This window comes from Castanea sativa, chromosome 3 (assembly GCF_040712315.1).
Source record: "Castanea sativa cultivar Marrone di Chiusa Pesio chromosome 3, ASM4071231v1".
Classification (NCBI taxonomy): Eukaryota; Viridiplantae; Streptophyta; class Magnoliopsida; order Fagales; family Fagaceae; genus Castanea; species Castanea sativa.
The window spans coordinates 53,554,182-53,579,914 of NC_134015.1; the positions used below are offsets into that span (position 1 = coordinate 53,554,182).

The 25,733-nt window shown below is 42.0% G+C and overlaps 1 protein-coding gene across 1 annotated transcript; it reads right to left on the reverse strand.

Annotated features, from left to right (window-relative positions):
* Positions 1-23,076: 23,076 nt before the first annotated feature.
* LOC142629161 (uncharacterized) lies at positions 23,077-23,797 on the reverse strand. Its single transcript, XM_075803141.1, has 2 exons — positions 23,411-23,797; positions 23,077-23,361 (listed from the first exon to the last, which is right to left on the reverse strand). The coding sequence occupies exons 1-2, from the start codon at positions 23,795-23,797 to the stop codon at positions 23,077-23,079; spliced, it is 672 nt and encodes a 223-aa protein (XP_075659256.1).
* Positions 23,798-25,733: the final 1,936 nt, after the last annotated feature.

Sequence of the window (25,733 nt, forward strand, 5' to 3'; positions counted from 1 at the left end):
CTTTATTTTTCCCTATCCGAGGAGAAAAATGGAGTTTTGATCCGACCTAAACTTCCCCCACATGTTTCATACCTCACCACGTGTGTGGAAATCGTTTCATTTCCCAGAAAATGCCGTCTGGCGCTTCGAATTTCAAAAACGCGCGCATTTATGACCGCAAGTTACACCTTGTTTCTCACGTTCAACGGTGAGATGAACATCCAACGGTCCGTATTGCCCCCTGAAAATTTGGTGGGATGAATCCAATTTCGAGGCCGCTTTACGCACGTCATAACGCTTTGGAAATATGCGCCTTCATTTATTTCTTCAGAACTCAATCATATCAAAACATCAGTCATTGCCTTTTCTCTCAAGAAATCCGTGGAAACTTGCATAACTACGAACTCGTAAGTTCCTACTTTTTCTTTTACTCCTTTCTCCTTGGATTCTATCCTCGGCTCCCTTCCTAACCATTTTCCTTCTTAAAACTTTCCCTTTCCTTTCTCATAGATGAGTAGATTTAAGTGTTTAGTTGACACCGCCGCTGGGATGGAAGGTTTTAGGGCCAAATACCAGATTCCTAGCGATGTAGGCTTGAGATACTGTCCGGCGGAAGCCGTAGGTAGTTCTAGGAATAAGGGAGAGGTCATTATCCCTATGATTACTTTCATAGAAGGTGGGATGACCCTCCCTATGAGAAGCGTAACTAGGGAATATCTTCGCAATCACCGGTTGTGCCCTGACCAGTGTGCCCCCAATGTATTTAGGGTCTTAGGAAGCGTCGACGCCCTAAATGAGCAGATGGGCTTGAACCTCACTTGGCATGACGTTGTCTTTATGTACGAATGCCACAAACTTAGGAACGTAGGCTATTACATTAAATCCCGGTCTAGTGTAGTTAGGTTAATTTCCTGTTTGCCCAAGTCTAATAAAGGCATGAAGGATGACTACCTCATCGCCTCGAACAGCGGCACGACGGGCCGCCCGGTCGTATGGGGAGATCTAGGTGTGACTCCTTAGGATCTAATTTCCCAACCCCGTAATTCCATCTAAAAAATCCTTAAATGCTTATTTACTTTCACAAACTGTCTAACTCTGATTTGTTATATGCATTACTAATCTGACCACATTTGCCTTTTTGGGTGTCTTTTTCCTCAAACAAACAACTCGTGCGCCCACGCCTGAGCCATTGCAACGTCGCTGACCTGAACCGCGTGCTGCGCTCAGAAATTTTCGTGAGTGAAGACTTACAGCTTAAAGCGGCTCACTTAATACTAGGGTACGACCCAATATCCTCGGACTTCCAGGAGATAGAGAACGCGATTATCGCGGGAGATAGGAGGCGCAAGAGAATAAACGTAGCAAGACCAAACTTTCTTGCTGACTACGACATCCCCGACGACCCCAACACCATTCTGTACATGCGTGCCATTGCGGCGATCCCTCTCTCGATGCACTCTCAAGCAACTGCTGTCCTGGAGGAGCAAGTGTCCTCTTCGCACACATTGGACGACGAGATAGACAAGTTTCAGCTCGAGGACGTCAAAAGACCCTGAGGAAACCAGTTCGTCGTCCTTTCTAACGAGGAAGAAGAGCCCACTGAGGCCTCCGGAGTTGCAGGGTTAGTAGTTGCCCATCCAGAAGACGATTCCGAGGAGGAAGACATGGACAAGCTTCAAGGCCTTCTAACTAAGAGAGGCGAGAAAGTTACCCGAAAGAGAGCGGGAGGGTCCCAAGTTCCTCCGTCTTTGCCACCTCCCCCTCCTCCAGCCGAACCTAAACTTCCGGTTGAGGAGCCCAAGAAGAAAAGAAAGGGGGAGGCCGAGGAGACTGGTGGCGAAAAACAAACGAAGCCATGACAACAGCCACAGGAAGCTCAGCAGCAGAAGCTAGACAAGGGCAAAGGACGGGCTCGTTCAGTTGAGAGTGGGGAGATTAGAGACATGGCCGAAATGCGCCGAGCACCGGCCACTTGGTCTCCTGACTTAAGACTGGACGGAGCACCAATTTCTTGCCAGTCCAGCATTAGGGCAGTCCAACAAGGCCACGCCCACCACCTGGCCGACGCGTTGGAACGCCCTCTTCTGCTGCCCAAGGATATGGAAACCTTGGAAAAAATGAGCCAAACTCAGCTGTTCCTGTCTTTAAAAATGGAATTAGCCCTTGTAAGTTTAACTTCTTATGAATATTTCATTTTTCATAATATCGGATTACTAGTGAGTGTTTTGCTATATCTAATTCTCTATCACTTTGTCTTAGGTTGTTCAAGAAGTCTTTGTCGCCGGGAAGTTCATGGAGCTCTCAAAAGAAGGCCAGAATGGAGGCTGATATTCGGATGGAGACTGAGAAGTCCCTAGGCCAGGCCCTCGCAGAAAATGAGAAACTCACCTCTCAGCTGGCTGATCTGAAAAGAGAAAGAGACGGTGCCGAGGCCAGCCTGAGAACTATGAGGACTCAAGTAGAGGGGCAGCGCAAGCTTCTCCACCAAAAGAATGATGAGCTCTCCTAGGCCCAGAAGGAACGCTCGGACTTAGAGAAGGAGCTCGCGCAAATGAAGGAGGAAGCTCGCACCTTCAAGCGTTCTCTAGAGGCCACCAAGCAGGCAAGTTATGAGGAAGGGGTAGCTGCAACAGAAGACCACGACGATGGAGGCTTTCGCGGCCTTGTGCCGAGAATCCGTCAGGGCCAGTCCGGGGAAGCCTAAACGTAGCAGGGTTTCCTTCAGCCTCCGAGCTGAGGAAAACCGAGAACGTTTGGATTCCTCATGACAAACAGGAGATAGAAGAGGCTCCTGCTCGTTGCTCTCTGCCCCTAAGGCGGCCCTCCTCTGCTCTTCCTCCTATAGTCCCGAGCTCATTCCGGATCCTGGCGAACCTTCGAGTTCCAATAAAGAGAAGGAAGGGAGTGGGGATGCCGAGAAGGGCCTAAGCCAACGCATGGAGCCTATCGTCCCTCCAATCACTACAACAGACAAAGGGAAAAAGGTCATGTCTGCCTTTGAATTGGAACTAAAAAGCACCGAGGCTAGCAGTACTTCTTAGCAAGACCCCCCTCTAAAAGCTTAGGGCCGAGCTTAGGGCTTCTCTTTCTCTGTACTTGAAATTTTCCATGTAATGATATATATCGACATAATTAATGGAAGACAATTTTATTTGATTTTCATCTGAGTTATGTTTATTTTATCTTTTCATCTTTATGTTTACCATAAAGTTCTCATTAACACACAGCGAACAAAAAGAATGAGATAAATAGGTCCACTTTCCGCAGTTTGGAACAATTAAAACTTTAAACAGCAATACACATACTTGCCTTGTGAAGTAAAGCGTGGGGTAAAGCCTTATGAAATAAATAAGTCCACTTTCAGCAGTCCGAGGACCAAACCTTATCAAATTTTTGCCTTATACTTAAAGATATATAACTTAAGTCTCAATTTGACCACAGTTCTGTTCGACAAAAAATCAAACATCAATCTTAACAAGGCATGTGGTCAGAGGACCTTACAAAACCAAGTTTCTATTTGATACTTATTAATAGTAACTTAGGATGTTAATTTTCCCAAAGCAGAAGGCCCGAGGACCCGGCATAACTAAGGTTCTGTTTAACAAATAATAAGATATCAATTTCTACAAGGTATGTAGTCCGAGGACCGTGCATAACCAAGTTTCTGTTTGATACTTAGTAATAGTAACTTAAGATTTTAATTTCCCCAAAGTAGAAGGCCCGAAGACCCGGCATAACTAAGTTTCTGTTTAACAAATAATAAGATATCAATTTCCACAAGGTATGTAGTCCGAGGACCGTGCATAACCAAATTTCTGTTTGATATTACGAGAGTTGTAATTGATAAGTTCATATACATTTATAACTTAAACCATAGATGACAAAAGTGCCTTTTATTAATAATAATACCTTCGAAGGTTGTTTACATTCCATGGACGTTGTACAACTTTTTCATCTAAATTAGCTAGTCGATATGACCCTATGCCTGCTACGATATGGTCCTTCCCAGTTCTGTCCTAATTTTCCCCAAGCTGGGTTTCTTGCAGTACCCACGACTTTTCGCAGAACCAGATCCCCAGGCGCTAGGGGCCTGAGCTTCACACGGGCATCATACCCTCGTTTAAGCTTCTGCTGATAATAAGCCATTTGGACCATAGCTGTCTCTCGCCGTTCCTCCACTAGATCTAGGCTCTTCTCCAGGAGGCCGTTGTTGTTTTCTAGGCTAAAAGTACTCGTCCTTAGTGTGGGGAAACCAGACTCTAAATGGATCACTGCCTCGGCCCCATAAGTCATAGAGAATGGTGTTTCTCCTGTGGATCTACGCGGCGTAGTTCGATACGTCCATAAGACATGCGGCAGTTCCTCCACCCATCTGCCCTTCCCATCGTCCAGCCTTTTCTTAAGTCCACTAACTATAACCTTGTTGACGGCCTCGGCCTGCCCATTTCCCTGAGGATAAGCTGGAGTGGAGTATCTATTTGTGATGCCCATGTCACTACAATATTTCCTGAAAGCTCTACTGTCAAATTGAACCCCATTGTCCGAAATGAGTGTATGTGGTACCCCAAATCTAGTGACGATGTTTTTCCAGATGAACCTCTTGGAATCGACGTCCCTAATATTTGCCAAGGGCTTAGCCTCTGCCCATTTGGTGAAGTAGTCGGTCCCCACAAGCAACCACCTTTTGTTTCCTACAGCCCTCGAAAATGGTCCTACTATGTCCAATCCCCATTGAGCGAAAGGCCACGGACTGGAGAGAGGGTTAAGGGTTCCTCCAGGCTGATGAATGTTAGGAGCGAACCTTTGGCACTGATCACACTTTCTTGCATAATCCTGAGCTTCCTTCTGCATATTGGGCCACCAATATCCTTGAGTCAGGGCCCTATGGGCGAGGGACCTTCCTCCAGTGTGGCTTCCACAAATCCCCTCGTGCAGTTCTTCCAAAAGTGCCTCCGTTGACTCGGGGTGCACGCATAACAGATATGGTCCGGAGAACGATCGTTTATACAGCTTCTGATCCTAGGACAACCAGAAACGTGTTGCCTTTCGACGGATCTTGTCCGCTTCAAACTTGTTGTTGGGCAGAATGTCATTTTTCAGAAAAGATACCATAGGGTCAATCCAACTAGGTCTAGGCCTTATTAAGTGGATCTGAACTGCAGAAACAGTAGTAAAAGCTGGCTTTAGCAAATCTTCAACAAGGATAGTTCTAGGTAAACTCTGAACCGAGGACGTCGCTAAGGTAGCCAAGGAGTCTGCATGTGTATTTCCACTTCTAGAAACGTGTGATAGGATAAAGGAATCGAAACTAGATTGTAAACGTTTGACCTGGGCCAAGTATTCTTGCATTCTTGGGTCCCTAGCCTCCATGGTCCCTGTTACCTGACCGACCACTAACTGAGAATCCGAGCGCATATGAACTCCCTTTCCACCCATCTTATACACCATGTTCATGCCGACCAGGACTGCTTCATGCTCGGCCTCATTATTGGTAGCCGAGAACGCCAACCTCAGAGATTTTTCAAAGATAATTCCCTCGGGGGATACCAGGACAAGTCTGATACCAAACCCTTTCTGGTTAACGGCCCCATCAACATACACCTCCCAAGTCGGGGTTCCTATACCCGTGATCACGCCCATTGATCTTTCATCCATGTGCAATTCTTTTACAGCTTCTTCCAACAATGGTTCGGCGAACTCCATCATCAAATCCGCAAGAACCTGGCCTTTTATTGAGGTGCGCGGCATGTATTTGATGTCAAAAGCTCCTAAAATAGTTCCCCATTTAGCCACCCTTCCAGAGTAGTCAGCGCTACGCAAAACTGACTTGAGTGGCTGTTGGGTCAGAACTACAACGGTGTGGGACTGGAAGTAATGAGGAAGTCTCCGCGTGGCATGAACTATGGCTAAAAGTGCTTTCTCCAAAAGTAAGTAACACACCTCGGCATCATTCAGCGTTTTACTGACGTAGTAGACCGGTCTTTGCACCCCACCGTCGTCCCTTATGAGGACCAGGCTGACCGCATGGACGGCCACTGCCAGATACGCAAACAGGACCTCATCCACTTCAGGCCGAGACATAATAGGTGGCCGGGAAAGATATTCCTTAAATTGTTGAAAGGCTACAACGCATTCCTCAGACCATTGGAACCCCCTCCACTTATTCAGAAGTTGGAAGAAAGGCTTGCATCGGTTAGCTGACCGAGAGATGAACCTGCTGAGAGCAGCGATCATTCCTGTTAATTTCTGAACTTCTTTAGGATTTCGAGGTGGCTGTAAGGTCTGAATAACTCTGACTTGTGCTGGATTCACCTCTATACCTCTATGAGTAACCATGTAACCCAAGAAATTCCCAGAACTCACACCAAAAGAACACTTCGAGGCGTTAAGACGCAATTTGTACTTTCTAAGTACCTGAAAGGTGTCGTCTAAATCCTTCACGTGTGCAGATATCGTCTTACTCTTCACTACCATGTCATCCACGTATATCTCAATGGTCTTTCCAAGCTACAACTCAAACATTCTAGTCATCATCCTCTGGTAAGTAGCCCCAGCATTCTTCAATCCGAACGGCATCACTTTATAGTGATAATTCCCTGTTGGAGTAATAAAGGCAGTTTTCTCCTGATCTTCTGCTGCTAGTGGAATTTGGTGATAACCTTGGAAGGCATCCAAAAAGCTCATCCGAGGATGTCCGACGGTGGCATCCACTAGCTGGTCGATGCACGGTATTGGGAATGAGTCCTTTGGGCAGGCTTTGTTTAAATCTGTGAAGTCCACACATACTTGCCATTTCCTACTTTTCTTTTTGACCACAACCGTGTGCGCCAGCCACTCCGGATAGAAAACTTCCTTAATAGCCCCAGCCCTCTTGAGCTTGAGCACCTCTTCCTTAACGGCTTCAGAGTACTCCCTGGAGGAACGCCAAGGGGGCTGCCTTCTAGGAGGAATAGCAGGATTGACATTCAAATGATGACAAATGAAGATTGGGTCAACCCCTGGAGCCTCATAGGGGTCCCAGGCAAAAACATCGACGTTGTTCTTTAGAAACTCCACCAATTCCATCTTCTCCTGGTGTGGTAAACATACCCCAACTTGGAAGAAACTTTCGGGATCATCCGATATCAAAAACTTCTCAAGATCTTCGCACATGGCCTCCTCTACTGTCACCACGTCGGGCGCATCCAGAGTCGTTAATTGCTATAAGTCTTTCACAGCCGAGGTCGAGGACTGCATTTCAGTCTGATGCAGCACTGCGGCCGATATACATTGCGGGGCCATCAATTGGCTGCCGAGAATCTCTTCGATGCACTCCCCCGAAGGGAACTTAACCTTAACATGCAAGGTGGAGGAAACAGCTCCTAGAGCGTGCAGCCAGGGCCGGGCAAGGATGGCTGTGTACGGAGAATATGCATCGACCACGATAAAATCCACCTCGACCATCTCGGAGCCAGATTGCATGGGCAACCGAATCTGTCCCTTTGGTATAACGGCTTTCCCTTCAAAACTTATTAACGACGAGTCGTAAGGGGTGAGATCCTCCAATTTCAACTTTAGCCCCTTAAATAAGTCAGGATACATGATATCCGCGCCACTGCCTTGATCAATCATTACCCTTCTCACATCATAATTTACTATCCTCAGAGTAACCACTAGGGCGTCGTCATGGGGTTGGATGGTCCCAACCTTATCCTCCTCTGAGAATCCCAAGACGAGCACACTTAGCTTCAGTCTCTTTGGCTTGGAGCCCCCCTCCTCGGCTTGGGAGTCCGAAACGGAAATCACCCTCAGTAGGACATGAGCCAGTCCTGCTCGGCGCAGCGAAGATAACGTTGATCGTTCCCAAAGGAGGCCGAGATGAGTTATTCCTCTGATTATTCGAGCCAAACTGACTGCCCTGCTTGCTGGGTTGGTACATGTGCTGCTTTAACTTTCCTTCGCTAACAAGCTGCTCCAAGTGATTCTAGAGAGTCTGATAGTTCTCGGTAGTATGACCCACGTCTTGATGGTACTGACAAAAGAGATTTTGATTCCTCTTGGTAGGATCCCCCGCCATCTTATTGGGCGATCTGAAGTAGGGTTCCTTACGGACCTTCTCCAGTAGCTGGTGCACCGACTCTCGGAATATAGTATTAATTGTCTGAGGTGCCGCCGAGCCAGACTGCCCGGAGTAATCTCTTCTCGGCTTGTTGTTGTGATACCTGTCCGACCTGAAATCCCTTCTCTCCTGCGGGATAACCTTTGCCTTACCCTTCCCCTGCTGTTGGTCTTCCTCGACCCTTTTATATTCGTCAATACGGTCCATGAGGCGACGTACACTCCGTACGGGTTTTTTGGTCAAGGACTTCCTCAAGTCATGATCAGTTGGAAGGCCCACCTTAAAAGTATTGATCGCCACCTCATCAAAATCACCATCTATCTCATTAAACATCTCCCGATACCTGTCGGAGTATGCTTTCAACGTCTCGCCCTCCTTCATAGCCATAGACAACAGTGAGTCCAACGGTCGAGGAACTCTGCTGCATGTAATAAACCTTGATACAAATGCTCTGGTCAGTTCCCCGAACGAACTTATAGACCCTGATTTGAGACCGTTGAACCACCTCATAGCAACAGGTCCCAAGCTAGAAGGGAAGACTTTGCACATCAAGGTCTCATTGTCAGAATGCACAGCCATTCTCTGGTTAAAGTGGTTCACATATTCCACCGGGTCGGTCCGGCCGTTATAAATGGTGAAGGTGGGCTGGGTGAATCTCTTGGGGAGCCTCCCATTCTCAATCCTGCGCGAGAATGGCGATTTGGAGAGCTGATGCAACGCCCGGCTCATGGCATCGTTCCCTAAGCCCCTAGAGGGGAGCTTCCTGCTCCTATGACCCGATAGGCTATCCTTTTCTCAAGAGGATGTTCTGCTGGGGGGCGACCATGACCTCGAACTGTAACTACTTCCCCGGGATTTCCCGGAAGAGGTACTGGATGAGGGTGAGGCACGCCTCCACCTAACGCAACGCAGCTTCTTCTTAAGGTGATCAATCTCCTTCTGCATGGCTTTAGCACCATCTTCATGGGCGGTACTGGCCCCTCTACTATGAGTATGACTTGCTCTAGGATACTCGGTATGAACGCTACCCGCTCGACCCCTCCGGCGCTCAAGACGCTCGAAAAGATCCTCAGGTTACGATCCCTGAGATTCTGCATGGTGTGAGCCTAAGCCTGCCATGGTGTTCGAGTTCTCCCACCCTAGATTCCCACAGACGGCACCAATTGTAAGTGCACAATTGTACTTGGACCCAAAAATATATGTGGGCTCAGGCCCAATGAGCCTTAAACAATTCAATTTGTAGAGTGTGGGTTCGCAATCTAATTCGATGGTGCTCGAAACTTGATGAACGGACCAAGATATTACAATATTTATAAACAATTGACAAATAGAGAAAAATGAACCTCCTCGGACGTAGGCCGAGGACCCTTTGTATATTATTCCTCTTTTTTCTTATAAAGGTTACAACTTCTAGTCCTTCTTAAGTTCTTTTCCAAAAAGCCTTCTTTCTCTGCTACCCCCTTCTCCACTTAAATACTTCCTCTCATTCTCCCTTTATCCACGTGTCACCCAAAATTTTTCTTCTACCACCTTCTTGACATCTTTAAATACTAGCTAGAATGCTGAACTCCACTGTTCAGGGGTCACTTCCCCATTAATGCAGCCAAGGAGGTAGGTGCAGGGTCTTTAATGTGGAGGCAGCAGCCTTTTCCTGAGATATTTCTCTTACACCGAAATTCTAGAGGGTATTTGGATTCCCTCTGTAACCTACAGTCTTTCCAAAATTCTGCCCTGATCTTTCTAGTGAATCTCCAAGTAGTCACTGGTCTGTCCAAGGAGTGACTCTTCCTCGGATGAACCCTCGGACCCTCGGCTTGTGAGCCAACTCATGGCCCGAAAAGCCTTTAGTCAAGAACGAACTAGCGCCCATTGATAAAGCCCAAGGCCCACATACCCACTTAGGTTCTTTCACTCCCCACAGTTAGAATTTGTTTTTATTGTTTTATGAGTTTTAATTTAATGTGTTCAAAATAAGCTTTTAATAAATTATATATATAAAAAAAATTGCGTGTAATGGGATGGATACCCGCGGGTACCCACTAGAACAGGACAGGTCAAAAGCCCTGCCCTGAAGTGAAAGTGGGTGGGGCGGGGTCGGGGAATAGGACACCACCCAGTTAACTCATGCTACTTTCTAAGCCATCAAACTTATGTTATTTTTTAAAGGGATTCCAAAAGTCGGGGAATAGGAAACCACCTAGTTGCCCCATGCTACTTTCTAAGCCATCAAACTTATGTTATTTTTTAAAGGGATTCCAAAAGTGTCATTGAAGCCTTCTTGAACCTACACTCCTCCTCGTCTTGGCTTCTAGCTTCCTTCTTCACTAAATTGAAGGATGCTTTGTCCTCCCTTTTTGGTTGGTGTTTCATTTCGTTCCTTAGGGCAATGGTGAAAATGGCCAAATACCACCATTTTCAGAAATTTGTAGCAATTAAGCACTATTTCGGAACTAAATGAGAATCTACCACTTTTTATGTACTCGAGCTCACTAAACTCGAGTTCTAAACGTTACTCAAGTTTAGTAAACTTGAGTTCCTAGTTTCATTCCACCGTGGCGCTGCTGACCTGGAATTTGTGAAATTAAAAAAAATAATGTGATATTCAAGCTTGGTAAACTCGAGTTCCATGCAACAAAATACTTGAGCATACCAGGCTTGAATTCTTTGTAAATAAAATGCTAGTTACCGAGTTCCTCGAATCACCAAGCTCGAGTTCCTTGCATCAGCCATGCTAAAATACAAAAAGTGATCAAATTTACACAATATGGCACAAAAAGCACCAGCATTCGACTTTGTAAACCTTTGTAAAATTATAGAAGGTTGCTACAATAACTGTGTATATTTACACACTTGTTATAGCTTTGCATCTATTAGTTTATTCTTTTTTTTTTCTCTCACCTCCGCTCTCTTGTCATACTCTCTCCCCAGGCTTTCTTACCGTGAAGAAGAAGAAGAAGATTCCCAACATCAACCTCCACCACCCAACCACCACCACCACCATCACTACAACCCAAAACCACCCAAATACCATCATCACCACAAGACCCATTACAACACCTTATAATCCAAACACAAAATTGACCCATAATTAACAAAAAATCAAATCAAAATCAACAAAAATCCAAACCAAATTCAATGAAAAATCACAAAAGCACTTCTCCTCAACCCGAAAAACCAATTTCATCTCAACCCACAAAAAACCCATGTTTCGTGGTTATTGTTGCCAATTAGATCGAAAGAGTAAGTTGCCGATCAAGATCAAAGGATCAAAAGAGTGAAGTTGCCGATCAAGATCGAAAGAGTAATGTTGGGTCTAGGATGGGTTACATCGAGAAAGGGTAGAGGATGGTGTGGATTTGATGGTGGATCAAATTGAGAGAGAGAGAGAGAGGAGGACAATGGCAATGAAAGAGAGCATAGAGGAGAGAGGCATTTGAGATGAGAGAACGCAAAGAGGAAATAACATATAGAAAATTGAGAGAGCAAATAGATGAGAGAGAACAGAAGTTCAAGTAAATGTGAAAATAATAATAATAATAATAAATGAATATTTAAATAAAAACAAGTGTATAATAGATAATTTGACGTGGGTGTTTTGAGTGGTTACAAAAAATATATAATAATGAGTAGGTTCTTTCTATAAAATAAACAGAACTTTTAAAAGAGCTGATGTGAATGTTATTAGCATGTAAATTGTTTGTATAACAATGTAGCCCAACGAGCTGCCCTTTGTAATTGAAATGACCCTATCTCAATCTCTTTTTTCTTTAATATATCCATTTTTCATAAAATTAAAAATTAAAAATATTTAATATTAGTAGCATTGTAATAAGTACACAACAAAATTTACAACTTCATAAGATTCCTAAATTACCCTACCAACCCATGCCAATTAACTGCATGCTTCAACACTTGCTTCTCACTGTGGAACTCAGTAGTCAGTGGCTAATAGTAAACAGGTTTTTTTGTCAACGATCGATTGGTGTGATAATTGGGAACGCGATGAATGAAGACTTGGAAAGACTTTCATTTTCGCAACTATTGGAAAGCAAGTCATTCAACAATTTTTAGGTCCTTATTTGGTATAATATCAGCCAGGCATTTTACCGAACCTGAATGATTGAAGAGTCGGTAATTTATTAGGAGAGTGACTATATTAGATTTGTCAAGGTCCGATTAATGTGATAATTGGAAATGCGATGAATGAAGACTTGGAAAGAGTCAAAATTGTTTCATTTTCTCATCTATTGGAATGCGAGTCATTCAACAATTCTAGGTCCTTAATCTATATCTATATATTATTAAAAGTTGAAGCGTAGCATTTAAGCTGAGTTTGGATACAGCTTATGCGTCCGCGTCTGCTGCGTTTTGCGTTTTTTTTTTTTTTTCTTCTTCTGCTGCTGTACGGATCAGGGGACAAAGGCTACTATTCATGCACTGTGCATGAACAGTAGCCGCATTTTGCTGACTTTTCAACACATTTGTGGGTCCCGTGTACTGTTCACGGGACCCACAAACTTTACTTTACAGAATTTTTTTTATTAAAAATGGGTCTCACGACACTATTCACACATTTAAAAATTATTTTGGTACAGTGTTTTCAGTTTTCAGTTTTCAGCAATAAGCTCTATCCAAACGGACCCTTAATGTTACTACCCCACGTTAAACCACATTAACAGCCACGTCATCATTTTTTGTTTCCAATTTTTCTTTTATATATATATATATATATATATATATATATATATATATATATATATATATATATATATATATATATTATTTTTTAAACATTTTCTAATTTAAGTGACTTAAAAACTCAAAAATTAAAATATCTTTTAACCATTACTTTTATTATTAATTTTCCAAAAATCTCCCTCCCTTTTACCTCTTCATCTTCCCATTACTTTCTACCTTAATATCATTCTTTCTCTACCATTTTATCTTCCTTTATTTTGACTCTTCTTATTCTCAACATCTTACTATAAATTTGACATTTTCTTTTCATTTTATGCATAGGATTCTCACACACAAAAAAAAAGTTACTTCTCTCTCTGTCTCTCTCTCAATTTGTTTTTCATTTTTTGTTTAATTTTTCTTATTGCATCGATTCTTTAGGTTGATGAACTTTTGTGTTAATTAGAATTCTACTTTGGGTTGATGCAATTTAGTTTTGTGTTTTAAGTTGTTATCTTTTATATTCTCTTTGATTAAATATTATCCTACTGCACTATACATATAGAATATAATAATATAATGTTATTATATTACATAGATTGAGTGTGTCTAGACCTATAGATTGAGCAATTTGTAGATTTAAAAGACTATCGAGAATGAACATTTTGATTCAAGACTAAAAAAATATGAATTACTATATGTTATCTAGATAAAAACTTTTATCATAGATACTTTTTATTTTTGCCAAAAATTTAAATCACACAAACTTAATAATTTTATATTATGTGTTAGCATCATCTCTGCTTCTTCTTCTTCTTCTCAAAAATATTATGTATCATCTTTAAAGGATGCAAACAATATTGATCTTAAGGGAAAAGGTACATAAAATATTGAGCAAAAAATATTTTACATTACAATCTACTAAAAATGCTTTTTAAATATTTAAACCTTTCTATTTTCATATCATTGACGTGTTCTACACCTACCATATGTGTTAACTTAAGTCTTAATATTCTTAAGTTGTTTCACCAAAAAAAAAAAAAAAAAGTTGTCACAAAAGAGGAGTTTATGTAAAGTTTTTTGCAAAATGAAATATTTGTTTTGTAAGGCCACCAAACTTGATTTGCAAATGATGGAACCACTCACAACAATATTTGCATAGTTATCGAGTATACTTTTAGTCTTCAAAAAACACACATCTACCAGTAGTTAAACGTTCATTTTGGGTAATTTTAACTTTTCATATAATTTTACCTTCACATATCCATCTATTTTAATTTATATTTTTTTTTCAGAATAACTTTAGTTTAGATATTTATAAGTAAACAATGAAATAAATATTCATGAATAATCAAAAAAAAAATTTATCTATACATATTTATTTTGTGCAGTTGTAACTTTACATATAATTTTGCATTTATATATCCATCTACTTTAATTTAGATGTTTATAACTTAATAATGAAATCTATATACAAGGTAATTAAAACAATTGTCTTTCTACAATTCAAAAAGTCACAATTTCGTTTTTTTTTAAAAAGCCTTTTACATTTCATGGAATTTGTTTTTTTAAAATTTTTTTATAAAAACTTTGACATACCACTAACCTAACTACTTCATACATTAAAACAATTTAAGGCTCATTACTTCGTGTAGAGAGGGAAAATTCCCGACCTATCACAAGCTGACACATCATACTACTAAGTCCACAAAATACAACCAATTACAAAGCGTCACGTACTGCTGCTAGGTTTTGCCATCACTATTTAGAAACGAATAGAAATTTGCCAAGTGTCATTGAAATAAAGGCATGAAACGCATCAGCATGCGTAAGCGATGACACAAGCAGCCCTGCACGTGTAAGCGATGACACAAGCAATCCAGCATGTGTAAGCAATGACATAAGTGCACCAATCAGGCTGTGACATGTGTCACCAATTAGACTCTACCACGTGTCACTCACCCACCCCCAAACTCCTATAAATAGAAGCCTTCCTAAGACATTTGGGACACAGAAAAAGATATTGTGTGTTAAGAAATCCAGAAGCTCTGCCGGAATCAAACCCCGAAGCCTTCAGGAACTTCAAAAACTTCAACCTCGAATACAAACAACATTCAAAGAAAAATCATCCAAACTACTTGTCTAGATTTCAAAGGTCACTAGAATCAAGCTCAAAAGCCTCCAGAAACATCAACAAACCACAAATTAGTGAAGCTCTAAGGATTCTAGCCTCTAAAGCCCTGAAGAACTTCCACCACAAACTTTCAGAAAAGAAGAACGCACGAAGAACACGAAGAGCACGAAGAATGTGAAGAACAAAGAATTTCTAACAAGCTCATAGCCAAAGATTCATTGTAATTCCGTTTTAAAGATCTTCGGTCCATTCCTCAGCCAAATTGAAGGATATCTTGTGTTCGAATCAAAATTATATTACCACAATTCCAATTAACAAATCTTTCAAGGAGATCGAATCAGAGGATCACTCTTTTGTAATTACAGAGAATTGTACCACATATTCATCAATACAAATTCGCATTTGTGAAACTATTTTACTTGTTTGATTTATTTCGAACAAAGAATTTAGTCGTCTACACTTCCATTAATATATTATGGATATGTTAATTGATTAAGACCAAACTAGAAAAATGCCTTTCATATTTCCTTGAAAATTCAGAAGGGAAAAAAAAAAACCCTTTGACATACCACTAGCGTAACATTTATACACATTTAAGCCATCCATGATATCTATTTCTTATTGATAACCATAAAATTTACAAATAGCAAGGGAACATACAAAATAATAAAGAGTAAATGAATGAAGAAAGAAAGAAATGAAATCAAACGTCAATTAATAACTGTTATTTGAAAAATAAAAAGATGGTCAAGAGGAGTAAGAAATAAAATAGAGATGGCTATATAGTAGACATTAAAAACTTTATAATCTCATTTTTTGACATTTCATTTAAGCTTATATATATATATATATAATTTCATAATCTTCATACACCATGACTTAAAAAAGTCTAATGAATAGTTCTACCCCTTATTTAATGTCTATGTTATGCAAATCATCAACCAATAAATATATGATAATGGCTATAAAAAAAAAAAAACAGTATAGACAAGATTATGAAAAATATGATAAAACTTTTTTTTTTTTTAAAGAACTCTTTATAAAGTCTATGGACTAAAATAGTATTTTGCTTACAAAATTATCATGAGCAACGCGCGAGTCTGTGACTAGTTGGTATAATATCAGCTTCGAACATCGAAGGTCTTGTACTCCTCTCTCTCTCTCTCTCTCTCTCTCTCTCTCTCTCTCTCTCTCTCTCTCTCTCTCTCTCTCTCTCTCTTATTGATTCCTTTTTACAACTATACTTTAAGTTGGTGAATAATTGTATCTATTTATAACACTATTTTTGGTTAATACAATTGGTGGTGTTTTTTTGAGTTCTCCATCACTAGCCTTCTCTCTCCTTCTTATACTTTTTGTTTGATTTTTGTTTCACTAATACTTAGTTATTTTAGAAGTGAGAATTTGAATTTATATAAAAATAAAATTTTGGTTATGTATTTAAATGTGTATGTCAACTATTTGAGTAATATCAAATGTAAATTTGTAATGAGTTTTGATTATCATTATAACCTCCTTTAAGAGAATGAAAAATTTGAATATTATATTTGAAACTTGAAGAGTTTAGTTGTACTAAAAATATATATGTATAACACACCATAAAATAATTAGAAAAATATTGACCACCTTAAAAAGGAATAATATCAATGAAACACGTCGAAAATAATAAAATAATATACTTGTAGAGATAAATAAATGGAAAATAATTTTAGAAATTGTTTAATTTTTATGAAGAACAAATTACCTTCCACAAAATAAAGAGAACAAATCATCTATTATATTACACTTACAAAATAATTATCTATTCTCACAAATCGTATAGGTCTGTGACTACTACTACTACTACTACTAATAATAATAATAATAATAATAATAATAATAAGCATTAACAACATGGCAATGCCTCGTAATCATCAATCTTTGTTTTATAAAGTTTTTAAAGAAAAACTTTTATCAAATGGAACAGTGATGGAGGCAAAGGTGAGTTCAAAAGCATCCTATGCTTGGAAGAGTATTCTAAAAGAGACAGAGATGTTATCAAAAGGGGCAAAACTTATTGCACACACTTTGTTGTACACACATTTACACATATAGAATGTAACTTGAAGTCATGATTTCCAAGAAGAGGATCTTGTTGAATTGGGAATGACAAATCAGTTGATATATGGTTCAATAGTTGACTCCCTTTGAAGTCTCATCCACGTGTCACTTCTATAGTCTTACACACCATCAAAGAGAAGCTAAGGTTAGTTCTTTGATTGATTGAATTTCTAGGTGCTAGTTGGATGAAAAAATTGATGTCACCTTTCTACATTTTGAAGCTACAATGATCAAACAAATGCCACTGAGCCTTAGTTGGTAAAAGGATGTCTTGATTTGGGCATTAACCCAAAGCAATGACTACTAAATAAGGGTACAAATTCTTGTGAAACAGAGAGACAATATTCATGTATAAAAATTAAGAAGTTCTTTCCAAAAAAAAAAAGTGAATTAAACTCTAATTATCAAGTCCAACCTCTTGGATTTTTTTTTTTTTAAGTGAATAAAGGACTTTATCGAGGAAGAAAAGAAAACTGCACAAAAAGGTTGGCCTCCTTTACAATCACACCTTTAACAGTAGGAGAACTACCAAAATAAAATTGAATGTGAGACCATTTAGCTAGTTCATGGCCGCTGAATTCATTTCAAGATTGATGAAGCTAAAAATCGTCAGTAAGTCACACGTTCCTCACGTGCTCCCGATGAAGAACCTGCACAACACAAAAGCTGAAGACCTTAAAAGGAGTACTGGTGTGGTACCGGCCAAATACCCTCCGAAGGTCAAGTTAAAGGAAATCTCTTATTCACAACTCTAGAGTGCCAGAGTTGAGATGAATTATGTGTACCTTGATTTATAATGATTTTGGGGTATTAATAGTAGTGTAGGGTTGATATCCGTGCCTTGGCCAAGAAGTTTTTTCCTTCTAGGAAAGGACCTCTTAGATTCTACATATCTCCTAGAGTTCTTTTTCTTGTAGGAGTCTTCTTGATTAGGGTTAAGCGTGCAGCGCAAGATATCTCCTTGTACACGTATGCGTGGAGATCAAGTAAGGTCGTGTCAAACTCGACGGAGGTACATACATTCCATTCTACTTATTGCCTTCATCTTATCCTCTTCAACTTACTATCGTCAGCTTATTGCCTTCAGCTTACTGCCTTCAACTTATGGTGCCCAAGATGTAGCCGTCAGGTATAGAGGAGTTGTAGACTTTACAACAAGATCGTCTCTTATGAGTAAAGCTGACAACCTTGTTACCTCCGTTGCCTTTTGCTTCATCATGGGTTAATTACAAAATTATCCTTATCAGCTACCTCCTACTCCATAACTTCGTCAGCTTTAGCTGACAGACTATGGAGTTAACGTCGTCAGAAAGGTCATTCATGTGTGATGGCCTCGAGCTGCCTTCATTAAATGCTTGAACACGTGGCACAAGTTGATTGGCTCCGCGTCTGGACAAGCGTGTCGCTTCGTCTTTCGTGCAACCTCTGCCTATATATATCTTAGTTCTTCCCTCATTTTCAACATTTTGTCCTTCGCTGATCTTGAGAGAAAGAGCCCGTCACCTCCTGAACTCCTTTTCTCTGTCAGCCTTCCGATCTCGTCACCTTCCACGCTGTCATCTTTCCCGGAGCGTCCTTTGTCAAGGAATCACTTGTAAGTTCTCTTTCCTTTTATTCTTCATTTTATTTTTATTTTTCTAGCTAGTAGTCTCCATAGTGAGGTCGTCGACTTAGGTTCTTAGAATGAATCTGTCATTTGTAGGTAGTCAGATGTCTAGAGAGGCGACGAGTGAACAATCGATCCGTGAGGGTGTGGGTTATGACGAGGTCTTTCAATCAGGTCATGAGCCCGAGGAGGGCTTCTCCTGGTCGTCAGAGAGGGAAACGTCAGCCCATTCTTCTGACGAGGAAGTGGAGAGTTGTAGAGAAGGTGAGGTGAGTGAAGGTGAAGATGAGGATGATGAAAGGGAGGAAGAAAGAATAAGTGACGGAGACAAAAAGATTGGTGAAGAGGAAGGAGAGAAAACGAGTGATAGGGGTGAAGGTGACGGTGGTGAGGAGGTCTTAGAAAGCACCTCAGGAGTCCCCGGGGATGACCGTCCTTTCATTCTACCCAAGAAATGGACTGTCAATGAATTCTTGCCGACGATGTCGGTTAATGTCTACAAAAACTTAAGTGCCCGTTACCAAATTCTAGACGATATCCAAATCTGTCTCCCTAAGGAGGGAGAGAAATGTTATTCAAGGTAAACCACGGATGTTGGCATATATGACGCCATGTTCGCAGCAGGATTGAGACTACCGTTGATGGAACTTCATTGTCAGCTGGCTAATTTTTTGGGTTTATCCATCAGCCTGATTGCCCCCAATGCTTGGCGGATATTTATCGAGGCTGAGATCTTGTGGGGTCATCTGAGTGGCGAGAGCCGTCAATAAACCCTTGACGAGTTCTTTTGGTGCTATCGACCCCAGCACATCTCCTCATTCCAGGGGATATACCATTTTGCAATAAGGAAGAAAGAGCTAAAGTTGGTGTCAGATATGCCCAATTCAAATAGGAATTGGAAGGGCAGGTACTTTTTTGTTGAGGGGACGAATTAGGTGTGCCGTCAAGAGGAGTGGGAGTCGATGCCCCCATGGTTTTGACAACACTTGGGCTTATGTCAAGGACTCAAGTTAATCTCGTTTGCTTTTTTACCTAGTCCATTTATTTCAGACCTCTAACACCGTCCAGTTTTCTTTTCAGCTAGCATTCGTTCACGTATCACTGTGGAACAAGAGGACTTTATCCATTTGGTAATGGCCATCTCATTGGACGAACAGAAGTGTTGAGACCTGATTACACTCGACACTTTACAATTATACTGTGGAGGTCTAGAGCCGACGTCGGAAGCTTGTAGGTTAAACGCCTACTCCCGTCAATGTACGCTTCCCTTAATTTCTCCCGTCTCTCTTTTTTTGACGTTTTCTCTTGTCTCTAATTATCACCTCCTGTCTTTTGCAAAAATGGAAGCAACTAGACAAAGAGTACGAGCTGCTGCGGCCAAGAGAAAGGAAGAGGAGAAAAAATTAAAAGGGGAAGGGACGTCTTTGTCAGCCCCCAAGGCTGTCAGGAAAGCAGCTACTAAACGAAAAACTGACGAGAAGGATGTTCTTCCTAGTAAGAAAGCTGCTATAACCCCTGGGGATAAAATCCCCAAGAAGTCGTCGCCTCCTAAGTCTGGCCACGGGGCACGCAAAGGGCTAATGACGACATCAAGCCCTGTCAGCCAAGGACCTGACCGTCGCCTCCTTACCCACAAGGATTATGCCATGGAGGTGATGGAATCCATCCTAAAAGGTGAAGAGATGGATCCTTGCGCTGAGCAGGCGATGAAGGAGCTAGGGGCGTCAAGCCTTTTTGATCTTGCTCGGGTATGTTTCTTTCCTTACTTCAATACTAGACGGGATTCAGTAGACTGACGTCATTTTTTGCCGTGTAGGCTATGGTTCGTATGAAGGCTTTGCAAGATAGGGGCGTCGCTAAAGAGGGAGTGATTACCCATCTGCATACGCGCATCCAGAACCTGATCGACAGATAAGAGCAATACAAGGAGTCTTCTGGTCTTCTCAGTAAGGAGGTGAAGGCGCTAAAGGAACAGTTGGCAGAGGAGGGTTGTTAGAGGAAGTAGGAACAAGAGGCTACAGTGATGGTGGAAAAGGAGTTGAAAGCTCTTTTGAGCCAGGTGGAAACGGCCAGGAGCAACACTGTGGCGGAATTTAAGGACTCATAGCCCTTCATAGACGCTTGTGCTGTCTACTATGGTGATGGATTTGAAGACTACCTAAAGTAGGTCAAGTCCGTCTACCCTGACTTAGATTTATCCAAAGTCAATATGGACGAGCCTCTACCATCGACTCCTGTGGGTGACACCATCTTTGGGGAAAGTGACAATGCTACCAAGCTCGAGGCGGACCCAAAGGTTGATAGCGTCGTCCTTGCCCAACCTGCCGTGGATCAACCCGTCAGCCTTTTGACCCCGTCAACCAACCCTCCAATTGCAGAAGGCCTTCCTTCTCAGGGTGTCTAGGACCTTCCTTCCAAGAACGTCAAGAATCCTCGAGACACCCTAGCCTTTTGAACTCAGTTCCTTCTTTTTGTAAATTGGATTCAAATCTAAACAATGTTTGATGCCCATTCGTTTTTGGGTTCTACTTGTAAAAAATTTACTTTATTTGTAGTATTTTACATACATCACTCTTAATATATGTGCTGCTTTTCATTTGGTATGTATGCACTTGTATGCCAGGGTACTTAGTGAAATAGGGCGAAGCCGTTTACTTAGGTTGTCCTTATGCTCGTCTTCTTTACTGATTTCATCCTGTCATTTTGGTTACTGTCATGGGTCCGTTAGCTTATGGATAACGGCGTCAGCTTTCTTTTAGTTGACTACTTCGTCCACTTTTTGGATTCTAATTCATTCATTTTGTAAGTTTAGTAATGAACCTGTCTACTTAGTGAACGTTATATTGAGCCTATCAACTTCGTGGACTTGATATTAAATTCGTCTATCTTGCAAACTCGTCCACTTTGTGGACTTATTAGTAAGGCCGTCCACTTGAGCTTAGCAATAAGGCCGTCCACTTGGTGGACTTAATGATAAATTCGTCCATTTTGTGGACTTAAAAGTAAGGTCGTCCATTTAGTGGACTTAACTATAAATTCGTCCATTTTGTGGACTTAGTAGACCTGTCCACTTTATGGATTTAGCAGTAGACTCGTCCACTTTTTGGACTTAGCAGTAGACTTGTCCACTTTGTGGACTTAATAGTAATGTTGTCCCCTTAACAATAAGGTCGTCCACTTGGTGGACTACAAATTCGTCCATTTTCTGGACTAAACAGTAGACTTGTCCACTTTGTGGACTTAGCAGTAGAATCGTCCACTTTGTGGACTTGATAATAATGTCATCCTCTTGGTATTAAAGATTAGCTAATTTCGTCCACACAACAAATACGCCAGTCGTTTCTGAATAAATTCCTCTTATTATGATGAATGCATATATAAGTAGAAAATTGTTAAAAAAGAATAAACTTCAGCCCTTTGGGCTTAAATGTACTGTAGACAAAAGTAAACTAAGATAAACGACTAAAAGAAATAAACTGAAATTAAGGAGTAGCTATCTTTATGCTGTCTTCTACTGGTAGTACATCCTGAGATGCTCGGCGTTCCACAGATGACATAGCTTTTGCCCATCAAGTGTCTCCAAGTGGTAGGTGCCTTTCCTCAGCCATGATGTGATTCTATAGGGTCCTTCCTAGTTTGGGCCAAGCTTTCCTTGTGCGGGGTCTCTGGCGACGCCCATCACTTTCCTCAAGACGAGATCTCCAACTTTGAAGTCCTAGTGTTTGACTTAGGAGTTGTAGTGTTTGGCCATGAGGTCCTAGTATCGCGTGAGTCTCTGTTCAGCTGTCGCCCTGACCTCGTCAACTAGATCAAGCTGTAGACGTATGGCCTCGTCATTCCTTCCCTCGTCGTGATTGTCCACCCTATAGCTCATGAGTCCAACCTTAGCTGGGATGACCGCCTTGCTCCCGGATGTCAATCGAAACAGAGTTTCTACTGTAGGAGTTCTGACTGTCATCCTGTATACCCATAGTACGCTGGGCAGCTCCTCTGGCCATATACCCTTTGCCCCCTAGAGCCGAGTCTTGATGATCCGAAGCAAGGATCAGTTCGTGACCTCAACTTATCCGTTGGCTTGAGGATGGGCAGGGGAGGAGTAGTGGTTCTTGATTCCTAACTGTGAATAGAAGTCCCGGAAGGAGTCATTGTCAAATTTCTTACCGTTTTTCGAGATCAAGACCCTTGGGATTCCGTACCTACAAATGATGTTCTTCCAAACAAAGCTCCGTTCGTTCTTCTCAATGATTGTGGCCAGGGATTCAGCTTCTACCCATTTGATGAAGTAGTCTATGCCGACTATTAGGAACTTCAATTATCTCACTACTATTGGGAATGGGCCCATGATGTCCAATCCCCATTGGGCGAATGGCCATGGAGCGGTTATTGGGGTCAGCTCTTCCGTCGGTTATCTAATGATGTTGCTGAACCTTTGACACTTATCGCAGGCTTTGACATAAATCTAGGCGTCCTTCTGCATAGCAGCTAGTAATATCCAGCCTGAATCAATTTATGCACCAACGACCGCGACCCTAAATGGTTGCCACAGATCCCCTTGTGTACTTCTGTCATGACATAATCCGCTTCTTCGGGGCTTAAACATCTTAAGTACATTCGGGAGAAACCCCTCTTATACAGAACGTCCTTTATCAAGACGAATCGCACCGACTGGACCTTCAACTTTCTCGCGGCTTCCTTCCCGTCAGGCAGTGCGCCGTCTTTTAAGTAAGTAATTAAGGGGGTGGTCCAATGGTTTTCGGAACCTATCTCCTGCACATCGACAACGTCTCAATGGTGAGAGCTAAATAAAGGAGAGTACCTTGTCAGGGGTGATCATGTATTCTGCCAATGCGACCTTGGCAAGACGGTCGGCCTGCTCGTTCTCTCCCCTTGGAATTTGGATAATCTTGGCCTGTAGCTTGTTTACCCTTCTCTTTGCTTGCTCTAAGTACTTTTTCATCTTTTCACCTTTATGTTCATAATCACCGTTCACTTGGTTTGTGACGACCTGGGAGTCGCAATGGATAACCATATTCGCGGCCCTTACTGCTTTGGCGAGATCTAGCCCCACTATTAGGGCTTCATACTCTGCTTCGTTGTTAGTTGTAAGGAAGTCGAGACAGACCATGCATTCGACCTCGTTGCCTTCTAGAGATTGAAGTATGACCCCTACTCTACCAGCTTGTCTATTGGACGATTCGTCCATGTATATGTTCCATTGGGGATATTTTGCCCCCTAGCCTTCCGCGTTAGTGAACTCTGCAATGAAGTCGGCGACCACCTGTCCCTCAACGGCAGTACGTGGGTGATATCGTATGTCGAATTCACTCAACTCTATTGCCTACAGCGCCATACGTCTGGCAGCTTCGAGACTGCTCATCGCTTGCCGTAAGGGCTTATCAGTTACGACGATCACTGTATGGGCCAGGAAGTATGGCTTGAGCTTACAGGCGGCTGTGACTAGAGCGAAGGCGAGCTTTTCCATTGGAGGGTACCTTTCTTCTGCACCGTGAAGCGCCCGACTGGCATAGTAAACAGGCCTTTGCACCTTGTCGTCTTCTCTAACTAAGGTCGCACTAACGGCAGCCGGGGAGACAACCAAGTAGAGGAACAATTCTTCTCCCAGTTGTGAGGGACTTAGTAGCGGTGGTGAAGAAAGGTAGGCCTTTAGGTCCTCGAATGCTTGCTGACATTCGGTCGTCCATTCAAAAGACTTCTTCAGAGTGCGGAAGAATGGTTGACATTTATCCGTCGCTCTGGATACAAATTTATTAAGCGTGGTGATCTTGCTTTTAAGGCTTTGTACTTCTCTTATGTTTTAGGAGGTGCCATTTCTATTATAGCTCAGATCTTGTCCGGGTTAGTCTCAATACCTCTCTGGGATACCATGTATCCTAAAAATTTTCACACCGTCACTCCGAAGGCACACTTGCCTGGATTAAGCTTCATACTGTAGGAATGAAGAGTGTCGAAGGTTTCCCTGAGATCCTCCAAGTGATCGTCTTCCCTTCGGCATTTCACTAGCATGTCGTCAATATATACCTGGACATTTCTCCTAATCTGCCATGCGAACATCTTGTTCATAAGCCTTTGATATGTTGCACCCATGTTCTTTTGGCAGAATGGCATGACCTTGTAACAAAAAAGGCCTTGGCTTGTTGTGAACGAAGTCTTCTCCTGATCAACTTCGTCCATTTGGATTTGGTTGTATCCTGAAAATATGTCCATGAAGCTCAACAACTAGTGTTGAGCCGTAGAGTCCACCAGGAGGACGACCTGCGGGAGGGGGTAGCTATCTTTAGGGCACTCTTTGTTTAGGTCCGTGAAGTTGACGCACATCCTCCATTTTCCGTTGCTCTTTTTGACCATCACGATGTTCACCAACCAATCAGGGTAGTAAACTTCCCTAATGAACCCTGCCTCTTGTAGCTTGCAGACTTCTTCTGCCACAACCCAATCTCTTTCTTGGGTGAACACTCATTTCTTTTGGCGAACGGGTGGAAAGGAAGGTGACACATTCAACCTGTGCACCGTGACTAACGGGTCGATTCCTAGCATGTCTTCATGGCTCCAAATGAATACGTCCCGATTTTCTTTGAGGAAAGTTGAGAGTGCTTGGCGAACTGTCGGGTCTGCAAGGGTGCCATCTTGGTTGTTCGTTTTGGTCGAGAATCGTCAAAAGGTCTATCTTAGAGTCTTTCAACGGGCTCCGTTGTTGTCCGATGCTTTTCTATGCTCATGGCTTGGAGGTGGTCATCCATTTCCATCATAGCTACGTAACACTCGCGCGCGGCTACCTGATCTCCACGCAATTCTCCTACTCCATAGTCCGTAGGGAATTTTATCATCAAATGGTAGGTTGAGGTTATAGCCTTCCACGAATTGAGGGTAGGCCGCCCTATGATAGCGTTGTAAGCCGACGAGCAATTGACCACGAGAAATGTTACATTCTTAGTGATCTGCTAAGGATAGTCGCCTATAGTTACAGCCAAAGTGACGACATCGAGGGGGAATACCCTCATCCCTCCAAAGCCAACGAGTGGAGCATTAATTGCAACTAATCGCTCCCTACCAATCCCCATCTGCTGGAATGCGAGGTAGTAAAGGATGTCAGCCGAGCTGCCGTTGTCAACCAGAACTTG